The sequence below is a fragment of the Symphalangus syndactylus genome, chromosome 21, assembly GCF_028878055.3.
Source record: "Symphalangus syndactylus isolate Jambi chromosome 21, NHGRI_mSymSyn1-v2.1_pri, whole genome shotgun sequence".
Classification (NCBI taxonomy): Eukaryota; Metazoa; Chordata; class Mammalia; order Primates; family Hylobatidae; genus Symphalangus; species Symphalangus syndactylus.
The window spans coordinates 63,747,429-63,765,737 of NC_072443.2; the positions used below are offsets into that span (position 1 = coordinate 63,747,429).

Here is an 18,309-nt window from a genome sequence, read left to right on the forward strand (position 1 = left end):
AGGCTCCCAGATCCCAAACAAAATGATCACTAGTCAGTCTCCAGGGTAATTCTGGGTAAGGGAAACTAGCTTGATATATAAGCACAGAAGCCACTGGATGATACTCAATTTCTGGACCTATACATAGTTTTCCTAGAAGAGAAGCCATGGATACAGTACATTTCTAACCTTGCCGGTGAGCCTGTGGATGGAAAGTCTCAACTAGCACGTAGGAATTCACGCTGCACTTAAAAAAAAAAGTTTTATATGAACTCTCACACTCAATACTTTTCAATACGTAGACCAAGAGAGTAATGAGTTTTCCTTTTTTCCTACTTTCAGATTATACCAATGCTGTTGTATCTTTTTGCATTAGATGTTTACTCACAGATAAAGAAGTTCTTTAGGCCAATTTCAAAACTGACTTTCAGACATAGGTTAATGGCCAGCGTCAACCACAAATTCAGTTGAGATTTTAGACAGTGAACAATTAAAATCTTACTGCAGTTTAGAAAGTCTTTATCTAGACTCAGATGAGATCTCCAAGGACTAATGGCAAACAAACTCATGGGAAATGCTAACACAGACACAACAGACTCCACTCACTCCCAGGGGGCACACCACACAATGCCAGATACTCAACGCTGTGAGACTAGAGGAAGGATCACAGGGCTAACTGGGAAGGTGTCACAGAAACACCACCATGAGACATGAAAAACAAAAAACAACAAAATTAGGACCTCAGCATTATCCAATTCATCAATGGAAATTAGCTGGAAAAGAAAAAAGGGGAGAGAGAAAGAAGGAAATGTTAGGAAAGGAAATACAAGCCAGCCAAGTTTACAGACTTTACTCTTACTGCTGACACTTTCTCCTTAAAGCCTTGCTAGATGGGGTAACCATCCTAACAGGCTTGGGCACTTAGGGCACGGCCAGAGCTCACAGTGACATCTGCTCAGGACCAAAACAGACACGATGCTGCCACGCTTTATTCACATGTCAGACATCAGACCTCGCAGGTCACTTAACCACATGTGCAGACAGCCCTGCGCTTGCTTGTGGACATTAAAACTTGAACCGAGCTGGGAGCAAGGGCAAATTCCCCCATGTTTTTTTCAGAAGAGGGTGGGAAAGAGTAGAGTGAAAGACTAGAGTAGAATTAGCCCAGTTTAGAAGAAAATTCTTTCCTTAGCTTCATTTTATGACTCAGTGGGGGTCACAAGCTCAAACAGTACCAGCTGTAACTTCAGCAGCTAATAAGACCAGCATATCCCCAGCCTGGTCCTGTGGATGATTAAAGGAAACTATATTCCCTCTAGGATGATTAGTGCCAACTCGAGTGATATTAGTGACATGGGATTTATCAGCATCGTGTCCAAGAAAAACAAAAGCACAAGAGAAGTATCACAACTATGCTTGTTTAAGGATAGATGGATGATCCTCAACTGATTTTTTATTAGGCTTTGTTAACATTTAGTATATTTTGCAAATTTAAGTTGCTGTCAGAAACTCTAGTAGCTGGAAATGTTAATACTTTACTCACCTGGAGCAAAGACACTCTGGTAATTAATAGGAGACTGACAATTTGTATGAAATGAAAACCCAGGCATTACCTGAGGTCATATACTTTCTAGTACTAAAACAGCTACTACTATTCAGAAGGGAAATGGATTTTAAATACATTCTGAGATATCCTTTTACACTAATTCCTGGCCTCTGAATTTCTTTCCAAAGCTCTTTGAGTAGTAACTTAAGTCAACAGGAGTTTAATAATAAAAACCTACAGTAAACAAAAGCAGTTATTAATAATACATAAAATAATTATGTTTCCTTCTCAAGCAGAATCTGGGGGCTTGAAGATTTTCTGAGTTAGAGAGTGATTCAGATTAAATTTTAGAGATATTTAGCTGTGGGAGGTTATTTTCTTTTCAACACAGACATGGTTTAAACTGTAGATTAAAAGCAGAGATTAGTAGGCATTGCACACAGAGTGTTTGTAAAGTCCTCATATAATTTTAAAGTTTATTAACTTTGAATACACAGGACTGAAAGACACTATAAACATCATGCAAAAATGTATTTCATCATTATTTTGGTGATAATTTTAATATTTATTTTATATTTAACACTCTGAGAAGTATATGCATTGGTGGTCCTTTGCATTTTAGAGACGTAAGAATTAAAGATTATTTTTTTATTCCTAAGTCATCATGATTAAAATCTCTGGCCATCTTCTTCAGTCAGCCCCTACCTTTCATCATATGTGATAATTTGTTGTTGTTGTTGCTGTTGTTTTGAGATGGAGTCTTGCTCTGTCACCCAGGCTGGAGTGCAGTGGTACAATCTTGGCTCACTACAACCTCCACCTCCTGGGTTCGAGTGATTCTCCTGCCTCAGCCTCCCAAGTAGCTGGGATTATAGGAGTGTGGCACCACGTCAGGCTAACTTTTGTATTTTTAGTAGAGACGGGGTTTCTCCACGTTGGCCAGGCTGGTCTCGAACTCCTGACCTCAGGTGATCCACCTGCCTCGGCCTCCCAAAGTGCTGGGATTACAGGCATGAGCCACCGTGTCCGGCCATGATAGTTTGAACAGGCACTTCTTGGGGACACTGGACCCAGACAAGTGAACCAACCACTTGCTACTCACTAGTCTGATTCATCTGTGTAGGAACTGACCAAAACTGGTTTTGGATGACCTTGGGACAATCACACTTTGTAAACTCACTTGGCATCTATTGGAGAGTGTTTTCAACTGTTAAAATCAGCAATGAGCTGAAGACTAGATGTTTAAGTTTTGATACATTTAGTGCTCTCAGGGCTAATGCCCACTATTGTTTACATAATCATGTAACATAAAGGAAACTTAAAGGTTCAACCTGTAGGTGGACCTCAAAACACTCAAATGGTGTCCATCTGCTCACTGATAATGCAGCGGTGAAGAGCTAGGACTCTAGGATCAGACTGTCTGGGTTTGAATGCCAGGTTCCCTTGTAATTAACCCCGGGCAAATTCTGAAGCTCTTGAGCCTATGCTTTCTCTTCCTTGCGTATAAAATAGTTAATGACAATAGTGGTATCTATCTCTGAGGCTGAACTGAGACAAGGCAGATGTGTTTAGTATAGTGGCTAGCACATGACAAGAGGTCGATCAATGTTATCATTGTGACTTATGACATAATCTAGGAAACTAGTGAATATCTATGACTTTTAAAAAGTGTAGGTCAGTCTTACAGTGATTCTATCATGTTTTAGTCTATTTATGGGTGACAGTTCTTCATGGCTTTTTTTCCCCAAGGCAGGGAGACCCATACAGGCACGCCAAAGTTTTTGAACAGGATAATAAAGAATGATGTCAACTTTCTTTTTCATCTGTGACTCTGACTAAGTACTAAAGTTGAATGAGAAAGTAAAGATGGGTAAAGGTACCCACGTCTCATCATCTTTAATGATTATCGCTTAGAAAAAGGGCAAGAAAACCCAGCCCACAAATGGTGGACACCACCTCAGGGGAGGCTGGAGAGGAGACTGCACAGGCATTTGGGAAACCCAGACTCTAATCTTGATCTCATACAGACTTCACATGTGACCTCGGGCAGTCTCTCAGCTCTTAGCCCCAGCCTCCTTGTATGCACAGGGAGAGTTGGAAGAGGCCATGCCAGGGCCCCTCCAGATCTGATTCTTTGGCGGTGAAGGCTCAGGAGAGGGCAGAGAAGCAGAACAATTCTGGACATCACCAGGGAAGTGTCAGTCACGGGACAAGCTCCATAAGTGGCCACTCATCAGAAAACAGGGATGGGAGGAGGGAAACAGCCTCCACACTCGCCGTGGTGTCGTCTTCAGCACCCGGGCCAAAGAACACCTCATTTATTATATTGACTCAAGCCAACTGGTTTGCTTGAGAAAGCTTAGTTCTTTGGCTCTGGCTTATTTCTGCCCTTGAAAAAGTCGGCCTGCCCTGTGCGTCATGCTTCTTTAGTCAAACGGGGCAGCCAGTAAACCATCAAAAAGCATCTTCAAAAAGCCTTAGTGAGACAGACAAAGCGAATACTAGCTACCAGGTCAGGAGACAGAAATACTTTAGTGTCCCTCGTTCTCCTTCTCTCTCTTTTGAAGTTCAATTAATAGGAATGGCTAAGTAGCATTTCCCGGCAGTCAAGCACTGGGCCAGAAGCACAAGTCTTGCAGGTTTGGAGGGGCTAACGTGGGTTTCTAGAGCATCTTCCTTGCTTTCATGGCATTTTCCATGATGGCCTATAGTTTGTTCACGTTCATGGATGGGAACGACAGCCCTAACCAGACTGAAAAGAAATGCCATCTCTTCTCCAAGCCTCTCTGCTTAGGTGTGACTAATTTCTTCAGCAGCTGAAAAGGATTTAAGCTAGACCCCAGGAACCTCTACAAAACTGTGATATAATTTACTCTTTCCAAGTGATCTCCTTTGAAGGGCCTCTCAACCCTATGCCCTTTCTTTCTCCATGAGCTTTATAACATGCATTATGACATTTCTCATGTGGCATCCCCTGGGGTCTGGGACGCTCTTCCAGTTGGCACTAATGGATAGGGGCAGGGAGCAGGGCAGCACACCTTCCACATAGCCTCAAAGACCCTGACATACTTGTCTGCCATGCAATAGAGACTCAGGACACTCCAGGACAATGCTTCTACTTTCCAGGTTATAAAAAGACAACTGCAGGGAACTGCATGTATAATCACAACTTGTAAGTCACTAGAATAGAGGCACCAAAGTTTACTTTAAATACCTCGGTTATGGAAAGAAATAGATATTCCAAATAAGAGAAAATTGTGGTCTCCAGATTTGAAAAATCAGGTTTTATGCCCATGGATGCAAAAATATTCACTCAGCTTTGGTGGATTTAACCTTCTTTTATGGAGAGCAAGTTTCTGTAATTAGATTCATATTTTATAAATATTTCTGAAAACTCACTTTAAGAGAAATGAAGATCTTGTGAAATAAATGGTTAATATTTATCTGTCTGGTAAGTGTATTCTCTGCCATCAGCCTTCCCCCACACCCCCTGCCTTTTTTTCTTTTCTTGTTTTTAAGAGTGAGACCTACTAGGTGCCTATACAGGTATGAACAGGCCATCCCAGGACTTCTCACCTTACCAGGGGTCTTCACTTCTATCATTTATATTTATAAACTCTTGTCTGGCAGGTTTTCTCTGCAAAATTCCTACTGAGTTACAGAAACCTACGTTCTAATTAGTTTCTAAAAATGTAATGGAGATTTCTAGTCATGGAACTGCTTGTTGTTTACAGATTATGCCCCACGGTATAAACTAAGAAACTACAAAATCTGTTTTCTGTTTTCTTATCCAAGGAGTCTCACTAGTAACACTGCTCTAATATTAATGACAGATAGGTTAGAAAGCAACATTCCTGCAGACATTTATACTTGCGACAATCTGGTTGCCACCATCGATTTTGACAAGGCAGGCTGATTTAATTATCAAGGCTTCTTCCTAAAGCTGAAAAATGACTTACTGGGTATTTTGATAAGTCAGTGATATCAGCATATTCACCTACTCAGAAATTGTTGCTAAATGTAGCTAGCTGACCATCAGTGAACGTTATTACCTTCAAATGAAAATGAGTGAGATTTAAATTCACGCCCATCATTTGTTGCTGGGGGCTGAAAGGAAAGGGAATGAGATTGTTTCTGTCCTGCTCTGCCCAACATCAGAGGTGTAAGGAATGGAGCTGGTATATCCTTGTTCACTGCATATACTAAGAACAATCAGGTCACGGGACTGTCCATTTCCCAATCTCTCTCAGAAGCGGTGACGTGTATGCCTGCCGTAATTGCAGTTAGAAGTGGAGGGTGTTTCTTGATGCACTGAAAGGATTGTGCAACATCTCATCTGAATGAGGCAAGTAAACCCACAGGTATGCTTAGCTGAAAACTAAAACTCAGAAACTCATACTTTGATACACAAGAGGCATTTGCTCCTCACTGGGAATTTAAATAGATGGAAAATCTTGTTATTACCACTTCTCTGACATTAGATTATGTGGCAAGCAGCCTATAAGAGACGACTAAGTATATTTGACTTTTAAAAAAGACAGTCATATGATTTAGCTCCCTTTAAGGGCTGGATAAACAGCTTTTTTTTTTTTTTTTTTTTTTTTTTTTTTAAAAAAAAGCTAGCCCCTCAGTCAGTAATGCCTGAGCTAAGATGGGTTTTTAAAGGTCCCTCCCTTCAGTTTCATAGTAAAACCTGGTTTGACCATGAAAATAAAATGCAGTACCTTTTCTCCATAGCCTCTATCTTTGGTCATCATTTCCCTCAGGGTCTGTAGGACCTTAATGCAGAGCTTCTCTTCATTTTCCTCTAGCAGCTGTTTTGTATGCTTTATTAACCTGAATGGGGGAAAACCATGGATTACTTCCTTGAAGCTAACTTTAAATTAAAAACACTTCACAAGCAATTTATTTTAACTAGTCCGTTAATGAACAAATATTTATTAAGAGCTCTCAGGTTAAACATACTTCAGGGCATTCCCTGCACTGAGAACAGCCAGTTAGCGACTGTGTCTCAATAGTGACATCTGCTGGTAAGTCACAGCAAACAGGCTCACTGGGCAGGAGTCAGCCACATACAATGGAGAGATTATATGGAGAGGAGAACCGAGACAGAGGTCCACTCAGACCTGCCCGTTTATAAAGCGTGGCTATTTATCCACTGAGAATTGCTGGTAAAATGGGTCAAATATGCCAACACTGCAAAACAAAAACAACTCATGAGGATGATGGTTGAGGCCAATACACACACTTCCTTTATGCACAAGCTTGTCCTTACAGGGGCCCAGAAAAGTAAGAAACTCACAGGCAGAGTCCAGCCCCAAGCTAAACAAACAACTAATCTTAGGGTAAAAATCTTTTTTTTTTTTTTTTGAGACAGGGTCTCGTTCTGTCACCCAGGCTGGAGTGCAGTAGCGCGATCTTGGCTCACTGTAGCCCTCGCCTCCTGGGTTCAAGTGATTCCCCTGCCTCAGCCACAGAGTAGGTGGGATTACAGAAGCCCGCCGCCATGCCCGGCTAATTTTTGTATTTTCAGTCGAGATGGGGTTTCACCAGGTTGGCCAGGCTGGTCTTGAACTCCTGACGTCAGGTGATTCACCAGCCTCGGCCTCCCAAAGTGCTGGGATTACAGGCGTGAGCCACCGTGCCTGGCCTTAGGGCAAAAATCTAATGGAGATTTCTAACCATGAGTCTGCTTGTTGCTTACAGATTACGGACAAGGCATAAACTAAGAAATTACAAAATTGTTAGGAAAAGATGGTGAGGTCATGATAGGTCTGAGATTTCTGAGGGCTGAGGGATCATGGCTTTTTTATGTCTGTACCACAGCACACGGTGGGTGCACTGTAATGAATGAATGAATGGGCATGCAGTTAAAATAAGAACTTCTCACCAAAAAAACAAAGCAAAACAAAACAAAAAAGTGTCAGTAAGCAGGATTTAATAGACAAACTTACTTTGGGGAGGTCAGAACAGGACTTTAGCACATGACCTTGCATTCATCAAAGTTAAAAAACAGGACAACGTCTCCTTCTTCAGGAACAAAAGCTTTGTGAGGTCATCAAGGTTCTGGCAAATGAACACCCCAGAGAGAGAGGCCGCTTACTTGCAAATGAAACCGCCACTTTCACATTTCCTTCTGGCGTCTGTGTTCTCTGGGAAAAGCAGCTCGGGTCTGTGGAGAACATCCACGAGCACAGATAACTCTGCCTGCACCAGGGGCCTGAGACGGTCCTCCAGCGCGGAGACGATGTCCTAAAATGGAAACACAGCCTCAGTCAACAGCTCAGGCTGACGCCAACCACAGGAGGGTGAGGACATTGATTTCTGCCCTAAAACACTGATGCACAGGTAGGCTAGGTTAGAGTAACTTTAGTACCGTCTGGCATCTCAAACTATTAGACATTGCCCAATGGTTACCTGAAACATTAGCCTCTGATGCAGAAAACAAAGTGAAAACAAGTCAGCTTTCCCACCACCCCTTCTTTCGAGATGGCCTTATGCTACTCAAGGTACCATTGCATGTAGCTTAAAATATGACGGAAAAAATCAATTTAACAACATGGAAAGATGTCTATGACATGGGCATAACAAAGGTCAAACAATAATAACCCTATTTTTATAAACATCGTCAATATCTAGCTAAAGGATAAACATCAAATATTATTAAAACATTACTACTGGTTTTCTCTGGGTGGTGGGATTACAGGTGATTCTAATTTTCTTCTATATAGAAATACTTGTCGGTGTTGTTTATTTTCAATGAGCATGAATTATTCACATAATAAAAAGTCATACAAACATGAGGACACCAATGAATGAACATGCTGTATCAACATGCTAAATACATGTACCCTGATAGCATGATGGTCTTCAAATGCAAAACACATAGCTGTAGGAAAGGAAAACAGAGAGAAGTTGAAAGAGCAGCAAAACCAACACAACAAACACCATTTGAAGGCAAATGATAGAAAACAGATGAGAAATTATCTTCAAAAGATGCTAAAGCCTGCTCTATGGTTTGGTGACTCAGAACCTGCCTAGAGGCATGTTGGCTAAGACAGGGGCCAAACACAGCACGTTGGATAGTACGGGAAGGCCTGGTTAACCAAGGACATTTGCATGGGAAAAGCTGCTTAAATTGGGACCCAGTTGGGATTGAGAAAGAATGAACTAGTATTTTATCCAGAAACTAATGTCATGAAGATAATTTAATCTTAGATTTAACAGAATTTGGGTGATGAATGTAATCACTCAATAAGGTTTAAGATGCATAAAGATACATGAATCGATCAAATAATTTTGAGTGGGGCAATTTTCCCAACAAGACTGTAAGACAGTACTTTGCAACATCCCTTAGTTCATGCTGACTTTCACAGCACAGTTAAAAAAGGGTCATTTCTGCAAAATTCTGAGGATCTTATCAGTTCCCCCCATAGCATCCCATTTGGAAGCACCCAGTCAATATTCTCTTCAATAGTTACTGATCCTGACTCTGGCAAATCTTTGTCTACAGTATTTACACAGGATTAAAGTTGTTCTTATCATGTTCATGTATTTCATAAAATCCTGCATCTTTTGCACAGTTTGAACTTTACATTGCAATTGATTTGCATTGTATTGTCAAATGTATAGCATTCAGCAATCAAGGAGACATCAACAAAGATGGCAAAGCAATGGGTGGGGAAAGATGCTAGCATTAAGTAAGAGGGATGTCTAGATGGGGATTAATTATAGAAGTGGTCGGTTTGCGAGTGAATTTCTTATATTACAACTTTTGCTGCACCAGGCAATCTCATAAACCACAAGAACTCAGACAGTAAATAACTGGATAATGCAAATCCTTTAAGCCACTGGCCAAGTCCTTAGAACAGTATTCCCCACCTATGCGTTTCATTTAATTTCCCAAGACTATGCATAATAAATCTAAGAAGAGCACAAGAAACCAGCATGTTTGATTGCAGATAGTTTGTTTCATTTGAGCAGGTAAGAAAATACTGTGTGCTCATGGAGTGAGGAGTCTACAACATCCCTCCCACCTTTCTAAAAGCATAGTGGGATCAGGAAGCACTCCACCAGGAATCAAGAACTGGTTCTCTTTGTTATTTAAGAACTGGTTGTGTTATGATAAAGGCTGAAATTCTTAACTTGACCCAAGAAGTCCCCCGCCAGCCTCCCCAGCTTCCTGGCTCCAGCCACACTAATTTTCCTTTGCTCATAAGAGCAGGGTTTCATAGGTCAAGTTAAGATGCACGTTTAAGTGTTTAACACCCATCTAATACGACTCTCCCTTTTAACAAAGGGAGAGCAGATCTCTTGGTAGATGCTAAGAAAAAAAGGAATAATCTAGCTGGAATTGAGTAATACTTTTATTTTCATCTTCTTTTCTGTATAATGGTCTTTACACATGCTGTTTCCCTCCCTTTTATTCTTTAAGTCCTACTGTTCCTTCTCATCTTGGTTCAAATGTTACTTTCCTCAGCAAGGTCTTCCTTGACCCTCATCCCTAACCTCAGACAAAACTAGTTTCCTCATCAGAATCTTTCAAGCGCTCCTCACTTCTCTGCACTTCTCGCTTGTCTCTCTCACCATTTTATATTTAAAAATTAATGTCTCTTTCTCCCTTCCGATACTTGAGATACTATGAGACAAAGATCATCATTTCTAGTTTTGCTGACCACTGTATCCCCAGAGCCTAACATGGAGCTGATGAATGATTTAATGAATTCATCTGTCTTCAAGTAGGTTGTGTAACTGTACAGAGACTCAGTAACTACTACAGTCATAGTAGTAAACAACAGTAATAATAGTAATAATAATAATAATAGCAGCCCTCAACTGAGTGCTCACTACATGCCAGGCACTGCTCTATGTGTTTTATGTGTACTCTATTTTCCTAAGATGGCTATACCACAATATATCCTGTCTTTCACATTCTTCTTACAATGTGACACTGACATCCCTTTCACTGAATGATGGTCTAGATTCCCCCCCCATGAACTTCAGTGAACCTCTGAGACTGCCTTGACCAACAGAGTACAGTAAAGGTGATGCTATGTGACTTCTGAAACTAGGTCATAACAGCAATAAAGTTTTCACTTGTCTCTCTCTACACATACTCATCTTGGGACCCAGCTGCCATGGTGTGAGGAAGCCCAGGCTACATTGAGATGTTTCAGTCGGCAAATCCAGCTGAGGTCCCACCTGACAACCAGCATCAACTGCCAAATATGCAAGTGAGCAAGGTGTCAAGATGAGTCCAACCGCAGTCACTATCTGACTGCAACCCCATGAAAGACTCTAAGCAAGAAATAGCTGGCGGAGCCCAGTCAACCTCCAGAAGAACAAAAGAGAATAAAGTAATTGTTGTGATTTGCTGCACGAAATACAGGTAACTGGGACATATTATCAACTCTCTTAATCCTCACATCAACCCCATGAGGTAGGTGCTACTATTTTCCAGACTAGGAATCTAAAGGACCGAGAAGTCAAGTAACTTTCCCAAGATTACACCATTTCTAAGCAGCAGAGCCAGGATTTAAATTTAACCCAGGCACTGGCCTGAGACTACTCTTAAACACTGCTTGTGGGCTCATTCAAAGGACCTGCGATTCTCAAACTGTGATCTAGGTACTACCTGTGAGAGCATCAACTGAGGTGCTCGTATAAAAAATATGTTAATGTTAAGGTGCATGTTTAAGTGTTCAACATCTAATACTACTCTCCCCTTTAACAAAAGGAGAGCAGATGTCTTGGTAGATTCTAAGAAAAAAGGTATCTAATCTAGCTGGAAGTAATACTTTTGTTTTCATCTGGCTCATTCTGATGTAAAATTCTTCTCTCAGGTATCACCACCCTTGTTCACCTGCTGATTCAAGAGGCTAAATAATCCCAGAGTGATGGGAAGAATGGAACATTTATGCTCTTACTCTAAACATCCTCTATAATACTTCAATATTTCCTTCTAATAAGAGCAGAGTCCCAATTTTTCACCAAGAAATCTGCAAATCTAGGAGTAACCTTTAAAGACCATCACTTTTTCAGGAACTTTTCTATTCCTAAGTAACTTCCCACTCCTGGCCCTATGTATATAACATTTGACTATTCGTTCACCACACTGACATATTCCTACGGCCCAGCTTAGATGCTCTCTGGCTCAAGGACGCACTGCTATGTGTGGCAATCACCGGAGGCCAGGCTAAGCATCACTTCTCTCAACACCAGGCATTACCTGCAGTCTCTCAATGATATTCCGGTAGTCTCTGGAAGCTGCCAGAACAGAGTCCCTGCGTGCAGCATTGCGGGCTGAGAGCCGCCAGTTCATGGCTGTTTTCTGCACAATGTTGTGGGACTTGAGAAAGAGGTTGTTGACTTGGCTGTCCAGGTCCACAGGAATGGCAATGGCCCGGCTCTTGGCTGCACAGGAGAAAGATGAGTCGTGAGCCTACAATTTTTATGGGGGACACCCTACAGATGGACGTGACGCCCTATTCCCCAACCAGCAGGTTTTTCACACCCAGAATGGGCCAGCTTGCCTGGTATTGAGCTTAAAGACTGAGGAGCTCAAGTCAACTTTACCATCTTTTGGGTCAGCGTTTCCCAGTGTGAATTCTGGGGGGAAGCGGCTCTTAGGAATGTTAAAATGCTCTCAGGTCATAAGGCCAGGGCATGTCAGAGTTAAAGTTCAATGGGTTTCCTCAATGAATGGCTTCTTAGGGTCACTGAGGTGTTTGTGTATTTTAAGAATAATCAAGACAGGGAACTCATTTGGTCAATGAATTGTTTGCTAGTTATTTTTCGGGTTTGTTCGACAATCTACAAAAATGCTGGGTTATTCCAAACATAATCCTAAAGGTAGCATTCGCACTGGCATAAACTCCTCTTTCCGGATAGGTGCTTCTTTCTTTCTCTTAAGAAAGGAGAACTCCAGTCTAAGCATGAGACAAACATCAGTGAAACCCATGATGGGAGACACTCTACAGGACTCCTGACCAGTACCTGTCAAGACGGTCAAGGTCATAAGAAACAAGGAAAGGCTGAGAAATGGTCACAGACCAGAAGAGACTGGGGAGACACGACAACCAAATGCAAGGTGGTGCCTGGATCAAATCCTGGAACAGAAAAAGGGCATGACAAGGGACAGCAGTGGGAAAAGTGGTGAAATTCGAAACGAGTCTGGAGTTGAGGTAATAGCACTGTACCAGTGTCAGTTTCCTAGCCTTGACAAAGGTGCCCTGCTAACATAAGATGCTGACAACGGGTGACAATGGGTGAGGGATCTGTGGGAACTCTCTGTATTACCCTTGCTACAGTCCCATAAACCTGAAATTATTCCAAAATAAAAGATTTTGAAAAGGAAGATAATTAAGACTAATAATCATTCTTTTCCACATGGGAAAATGTCCAAAAAAACAACAATTTCCTGCCTTCAATGCTTCAAAACACTAGAAGCAAAGAAAGTACTCAACTATCTAATTGTAAAAACAACTCCAACATCCTGAAAGAGGAATCTGAGAAGCAATTATTTAAATCCCATTTAAAAAACACACACACACACACACACACAATTTAGGGGAAAAAAAACTATAAGCCAGCCAACAACTTTCTAACAGTCTAATACAGAAAGTGGGAAATTTGGAAAAATATAATAAACAATTAAAAAGCAGGATGCACAGGGTACGCTCATCACAGCTAGAAACTCTATGCCTTGGATACTCATAAGCTAAACAACTAACACAGTGGGCTCTGGGTGTGGTATTAGTCATGAGGAAGCAATCCCCAAGAGACACAGAGGGGACTCTGGGTAGTGCTGTTTTCATGTCTTACGGTTCCACAGACATCAACTCTCCTTGTCTTTTTTCTTATCACCGCCAAGACAAATGGAAAGATTTCCCCTGTCTAATGAGCACTGAGCTACTAGTCAAGTCAGCCACTTGCTAAAATATTAAACAAAAACTAACCTCTGTGGCAAGGATTTTCTCCTACATTTCCTTTGGCCTCAACAAGCACATCTTTTTTTTTTTTTTTTTTTCCAACTTTTATCTTAGAATCAGGGGATACACGTGCAGGTTTGCTGCAAAGGTGTATTGCTTAATGCTGAGGTTTAGGGTACGATCGAACCCATCACCCAGATAGAGAACAGAGTACCCAACAGGTAGTTTTTTTTTGTTTTTCTGAGACAGAGTTGCACTCTTGTTGCCCAGGCTGGAGTGCAGGGGTGTGATCTTGGCTCACCGCAACCTCCGCCTCCCAGGTTCAAGCAGTTCTCCTGCCTCAGCTTCCTGAGTAGCTGGGATTACAGGCATGCGCCACCATGCCAGGCTAATTTTGTATTTTTAGTAGAGATGAGGTTTCTCCATATTGGTCAGGCTGGTCTTGAACTCCTAACCTTAGGTGATCTGCCTGTCTCAGCCTCCCAAAGTGCTGGGATGACAGGCATGAGCCACTGCGCCCGGCCCCCAACAGGTAGTTTTTCAACGCTTTTCCCCCTTTCCCCTTCTAGTAGTCCCCTATCTTTACATCCATGTGGACCCAATATTTGGCTCCCACTTTAAGTGAGAACGTGTGGTATTTGGCTTTCTACTTCCACATTAGTTCACCAGGCACATTCTTTTTGATAGATAATCGTGTAAGGAAAAAGTATAGGGTTATCTGGGAATTTGCTTGCAGGGCCCTGTTTCTAAGATACAACACAATGAACCTGTAGTGTATATATTTTCCAAAACCTGATTTCTTACTGTGAAATACGGCCACACCAATAATAAAAAGACATCAACACCTACCGTATGAGAGTAAAGGAACTGGGCGAGAGTCTACTGAAATCAGGCAACAGGTCCTAATAGATTATACATATCTCCCAAGGTATATCCAAACTGACTTGATATCTTACCTACACAATTGACACTTGCTGGACAGCCACTAAATAATGCTGAGAACTACACCTGTCTTGCTCTTCTTGTTACTGTCTGCAAGGATCTAAGAGCCACTCCAGGCAGGTAACTCTCTTATCAACGTCAGGCAGGAAGCTTACCTCTTTGCACAGCATTAATAGCGGGTGGGGAATGGGTCAAGTCATGGAGTCTAATAAAGTCAGGATGAAGGAAAAAGAAATTTTCCTAACTTCCTCTCAAAGGCTGCCTATGAGAGGTGGGACAGGAGGGGAGTCACAGAGGAAATGGAGAATCATTTCTCCTCAAGGGGAAGAAGGGAGCAGTGCACCATTTCTGAGAAAGGGTGTTCCTTAGGATGTGACAGCTGCTTTCCAGGAAAATGTTTCCATGTGGTCAAGTACATTTGCTGGATTAAACAAACTAGTTTCTTGAATGAGGGACTTCCCAGGGCCTTGAATAAGCTGTGTGTATCGTGACTTGCCAAAGAATTGCCTAACAACCATGGAAGCTTGTTTTTCTAGGCCTATCTGACTTGGGACTCACTGATTCTTCCTTTGGGAAATGCTGGCTTGGTAGATAAAAGAAGAAGCCCAGCAATCAAGAAGACCTTGGTTCCGGGTCTGGCTCTGAAACTTCCTGTCTGTGTAACTTCAGAAGAGTTGTAATGAGTGCTCAATAAATGGCAGCCTTACTAATATCAGACAATTCATTTTCATCACATATATCCAAACTGACTTGGTATCTTACCTACATCAGACAGCACCCGAATACAGCTCTCCACGGAGGCTTTTTGGCTTGGCATTAACCAGTTGCAGTGGTAAACCCTGAACACGCCTTGCAGCAGTTGCACAAAGACAGGTTGGCGAGTCTGCAAGAAGCCAAAAGAGGCAATGTGAAAAACAGACTTTTATTTGTAGACTACTGATGATCTGATCAGAGAGAGGCATTGTCTTGAACCACTGGACCCCAGAGCAGAGATAGACATTGCCTTGTTAATGGACCCTGAGGCAAGCGTGAGAGGGGATGCCTGGATAAGAGCTAAATTCCACAAGTTACCTAGCCAAGGGAGAGCAATTCAGAAGCATTTTAGGGCAATGCATTAACTTGATGCTATTTTAACTAAGTTTGAGCACAAGAAGAAGCAATGGATCCACAGTTCAAAGACTGGTATTCTTATCCAGTTACCACGCAGCTGCATGACTCTAGGCAAATTACTTCACCTCTCTGAGCTTCAGTTTCATCCAATGTATAAAATAAGTGGACTGAGGCAGACTGACCCCAGAGTTCCTTCCACACATTATATCCACTGAGTAGAACCCATGTTTTTAATCAGCAAAAACAAACTGATAAGCAGATCTCACCTAGAATGCTACTTCTTTATTTCTAGCAAGGTCTCCAATGACATAAAGAGAATTCGATGGTTACTCTTTATAAATATTCATTTATTATTATGAGTACTTGGAAGTTACATCAGAAGATTTATTCCTTTCTACAAAGGTATAAATTTATACTCACTTTAAAGTAAGAGTACTCAAACATCCACTGAATCAATTTGACACTGACTTTCTCAGTACGTTAAAAAATTATAGTTTTGGTCTCCATTCAAAGGGTAGCTTTGGACCAGCAAGGCAAAGATAGATAGCTGTGTATGCTGCACTATTCAACTGGTCTTTTTGTTTCAGAGGAGACAACTTGCATAGCCCCTCTAAAAACAGCGGAAGTTAATACAGTAAAGAAAAAAGTTTGAAAACCCCGAAAGAGGTCTCTGAGATGAAAGAAAACAGAAAGCCTCAGGGGAGAAAGGAAGTCTATTTTAAGAAAACAAAAAATATTAATTAAAAATTCAGAACCTCCCTGATAAACATGGTTCAGATAGTTTCCATTTATTAAGGGCATGCTATGTGTGAGACATTTCACATATGATCTCATTCAGGCCTCAGTGAACAATTCTGTGACTTGGAATTACCTTCCCATCACACATGAAAAACAAAGGCCCAGCAAGGATAAAAGAAATTATCCAAAACAAAAGAGAAGTGATGGCAAAGCAGGAAGTCAACTGCAAGGGTCTCTGATGGCAAACCTCCATGCTCTTTCCATGAAGTTCACCTGGGAGCCAGAATCTCATTGCCTTCTTTAGGAAGCACTTTCTGTCCTATTCCCTGCAGCCACCCGAGATAGTAAGCTGTGTTCCTAACAGAGGACAGGAGCAGAGGGAGCCTGGGAAACTGGCTGGGGAAACCTAGGATTTAGTCCCTGAGTTTTGTGGCTCTGGAGCTAAGTCAAAGGGCCCAATGAGAACGGTCATTTACCCCAAGCACTTCCTACATGCCAGGCTCTGTGCTAAGCAGTTTATACAAATTTAGCCTTCACCGTCACCCTGTGAAGTAAGCAGTGCATTACTGCCCGCCCTATGAGCCAGTAAGTGCTGGATTTGGGATGAGAACCCAACAGCCCAGCTCAAAGAAAGCAGTGTCTCTTGACTAAATTAATTCCACTGAACCCTATTCCTGGAACACCTGATCTGCTCCTATTTGACACCTCAGTGTACAAAAGATGATTAAATGGATAAGATTAGCTGCCTACTAACTATCCAAATGCAATGGGCAATCTGATGGGATATGGTTTGGCTGTGTCCCTACCCAAATTTCATCTTGAACTGTAGCTCCCACAATTCCCACATGTTGTGGGAGGGACCTGGTGGGAGGTAACTGAATCATGGGGTGGGTCTTTCCCATGCTGTTCTCGTGATAGTGAATGAGTGTCGCATGATCGGATGGTTTTATAAAGGGGAGTTTCCCTGAACAAGTTCTCTTCTCGTGTCTGCTGCCATGTTGGACATGCCTTTCACCCTCCGCCATGACTGTGAGGCCTCCCCAGCCACATGGAACTGTGAGTCCACTAAACCTTTTTCTCTTGTAAATTGCCCAGTATCGGGTATGTCGTTATCAGCAGCGTGAAAATGGACTAATACAGGTGACATCAGCTCACTCAACCTCTTGGAAGAGCAAAAGGACATGATGGCTCATCATCCGCTTTTTTCCTAAAATCCTCCCCTTTCTTCATTCCTGAGGTCCCACAGACTCCCAAATCGCATCCTGCCTGCATGAAAACTTCTGACCTTCCTCTGCCTTTTTTACATCCCATCCTCCATTATTTGTGTTCTCTCCAGGTCCCTTTTCGTTCACCACTTCATTTTCCTGGCTAAGGCTTCAACCAGCACATGTTTATCTCTGGTCTCTACCACTCTCCTGAGTCTCATTTATTCATTTGTTCAACAAATTAGCAACTTGGTGCCAGTCACAATGCCAGGTACAAGGGATAGAGTAGTATATGAGATGACCATGCACATAAGGCATAACTTTGTCTTCATGTAGCTTATAGTCCAACAAAAATAGCAAAGGCTACCATTTATTAAAGCACCTACTCTGTGTCAGGCACTGTGCTAGATGTTTTATAAATGTTACCTCTAGGATTGGAGGGCAGGGAAGGAGAATACTGGAGGACAAAAAAAGCAGAAAAGATTTTAAGGAGAAAATGAACAATTAACAGAACCATCCAGTATAAGAAAATATCCCCAGGTACTTCTTTACCCAAGAAATCCCATCAAAGCTATCTTCCACCAAGAGAAATGTATCTTTTATTAATGCTTTGCAGACCAGTTCATTTACAGTTGCTCACTCCCAAATTCACATCAAGTCCAACTGCGGAAGGTGTATCGTGAACATTCTGCTTGACTTTGGTATTTCTTACCTGCAAAGTCGTACTCTGGTCTGAGAAGGGAGAGCTGAAGAAAGTAGTAACAATACTCATGACAATTTCGGTGACATACTTCTCCAAAATCGAGTCTGCATGTTTCCTGTCACTAGTGTTGTTACAGGCCTGGAAGACAAGTGGGTA

At 41.8% G+C, this 18,309-nt stretch overlaps 1 protein-coding gene and 1 long non-coding RNA gene across 17 annotated transcripts in view; one reads left to right on the forward strand and one right to left on the reverse strand.

Moving 5' to 3' along the window:
* The window catches only part of ITPR1 (inositol 1,4,5-trisphosphate receptor type 1), a 355,914-nt gene that overhangs the window by 129,271 nt on the left and 208,334 nt on the right, over window positions 1-18,309 (reverse strand). For 12 of the 16 annotated variants that reach the window (XM_055259818.2, XM_055259814.2, XM_055259817.2 and 9 more), the window contains 6 exons: window positions 18,163-18,291; window positions 15,160-15,280; window positions 11,754-11,938; window positions 7,629-7,777; window positions 6,250-6,361; window positions 720-752 (listed from right to left, as the gene is read on the reverse strand). In XM_055259818.2, coding sequence (XP_055115793.1) covers window positions 720-752; window positions 6,250-6,361; window positions 7,629-7,777; window positions 11,754-11,938; window positions 15,160-15,280; window positions 18,163-18,291 — 729 coding nt within the window. The remainder of the gene's footprint in view (window positions 1-719; window positions 753-6,249; window positions 6,362-7,628; window positions 7,778-11,753; window positions 11,939-15,159; window positions 15,281-18,162; window positions 18,292-18,309) is intronic. The other 4 variants (XM_055259821.2, XM_055259819.2, XM_055259820.2 and 1 more) reach the window with 1 other exon arrangement.
* LOC129471349 (uncharacterized) lies at window positions 7,700-13,070 on the forward strand. The gene is made up of 3 exons (XR_008653562.2): window positions 7,700-7,833; window positions 10,658-10,913; window positions 12,416-13,070. It is a non-coding gene; the product is annotated as an uncharacterized lncRNA (long non-coding RNA).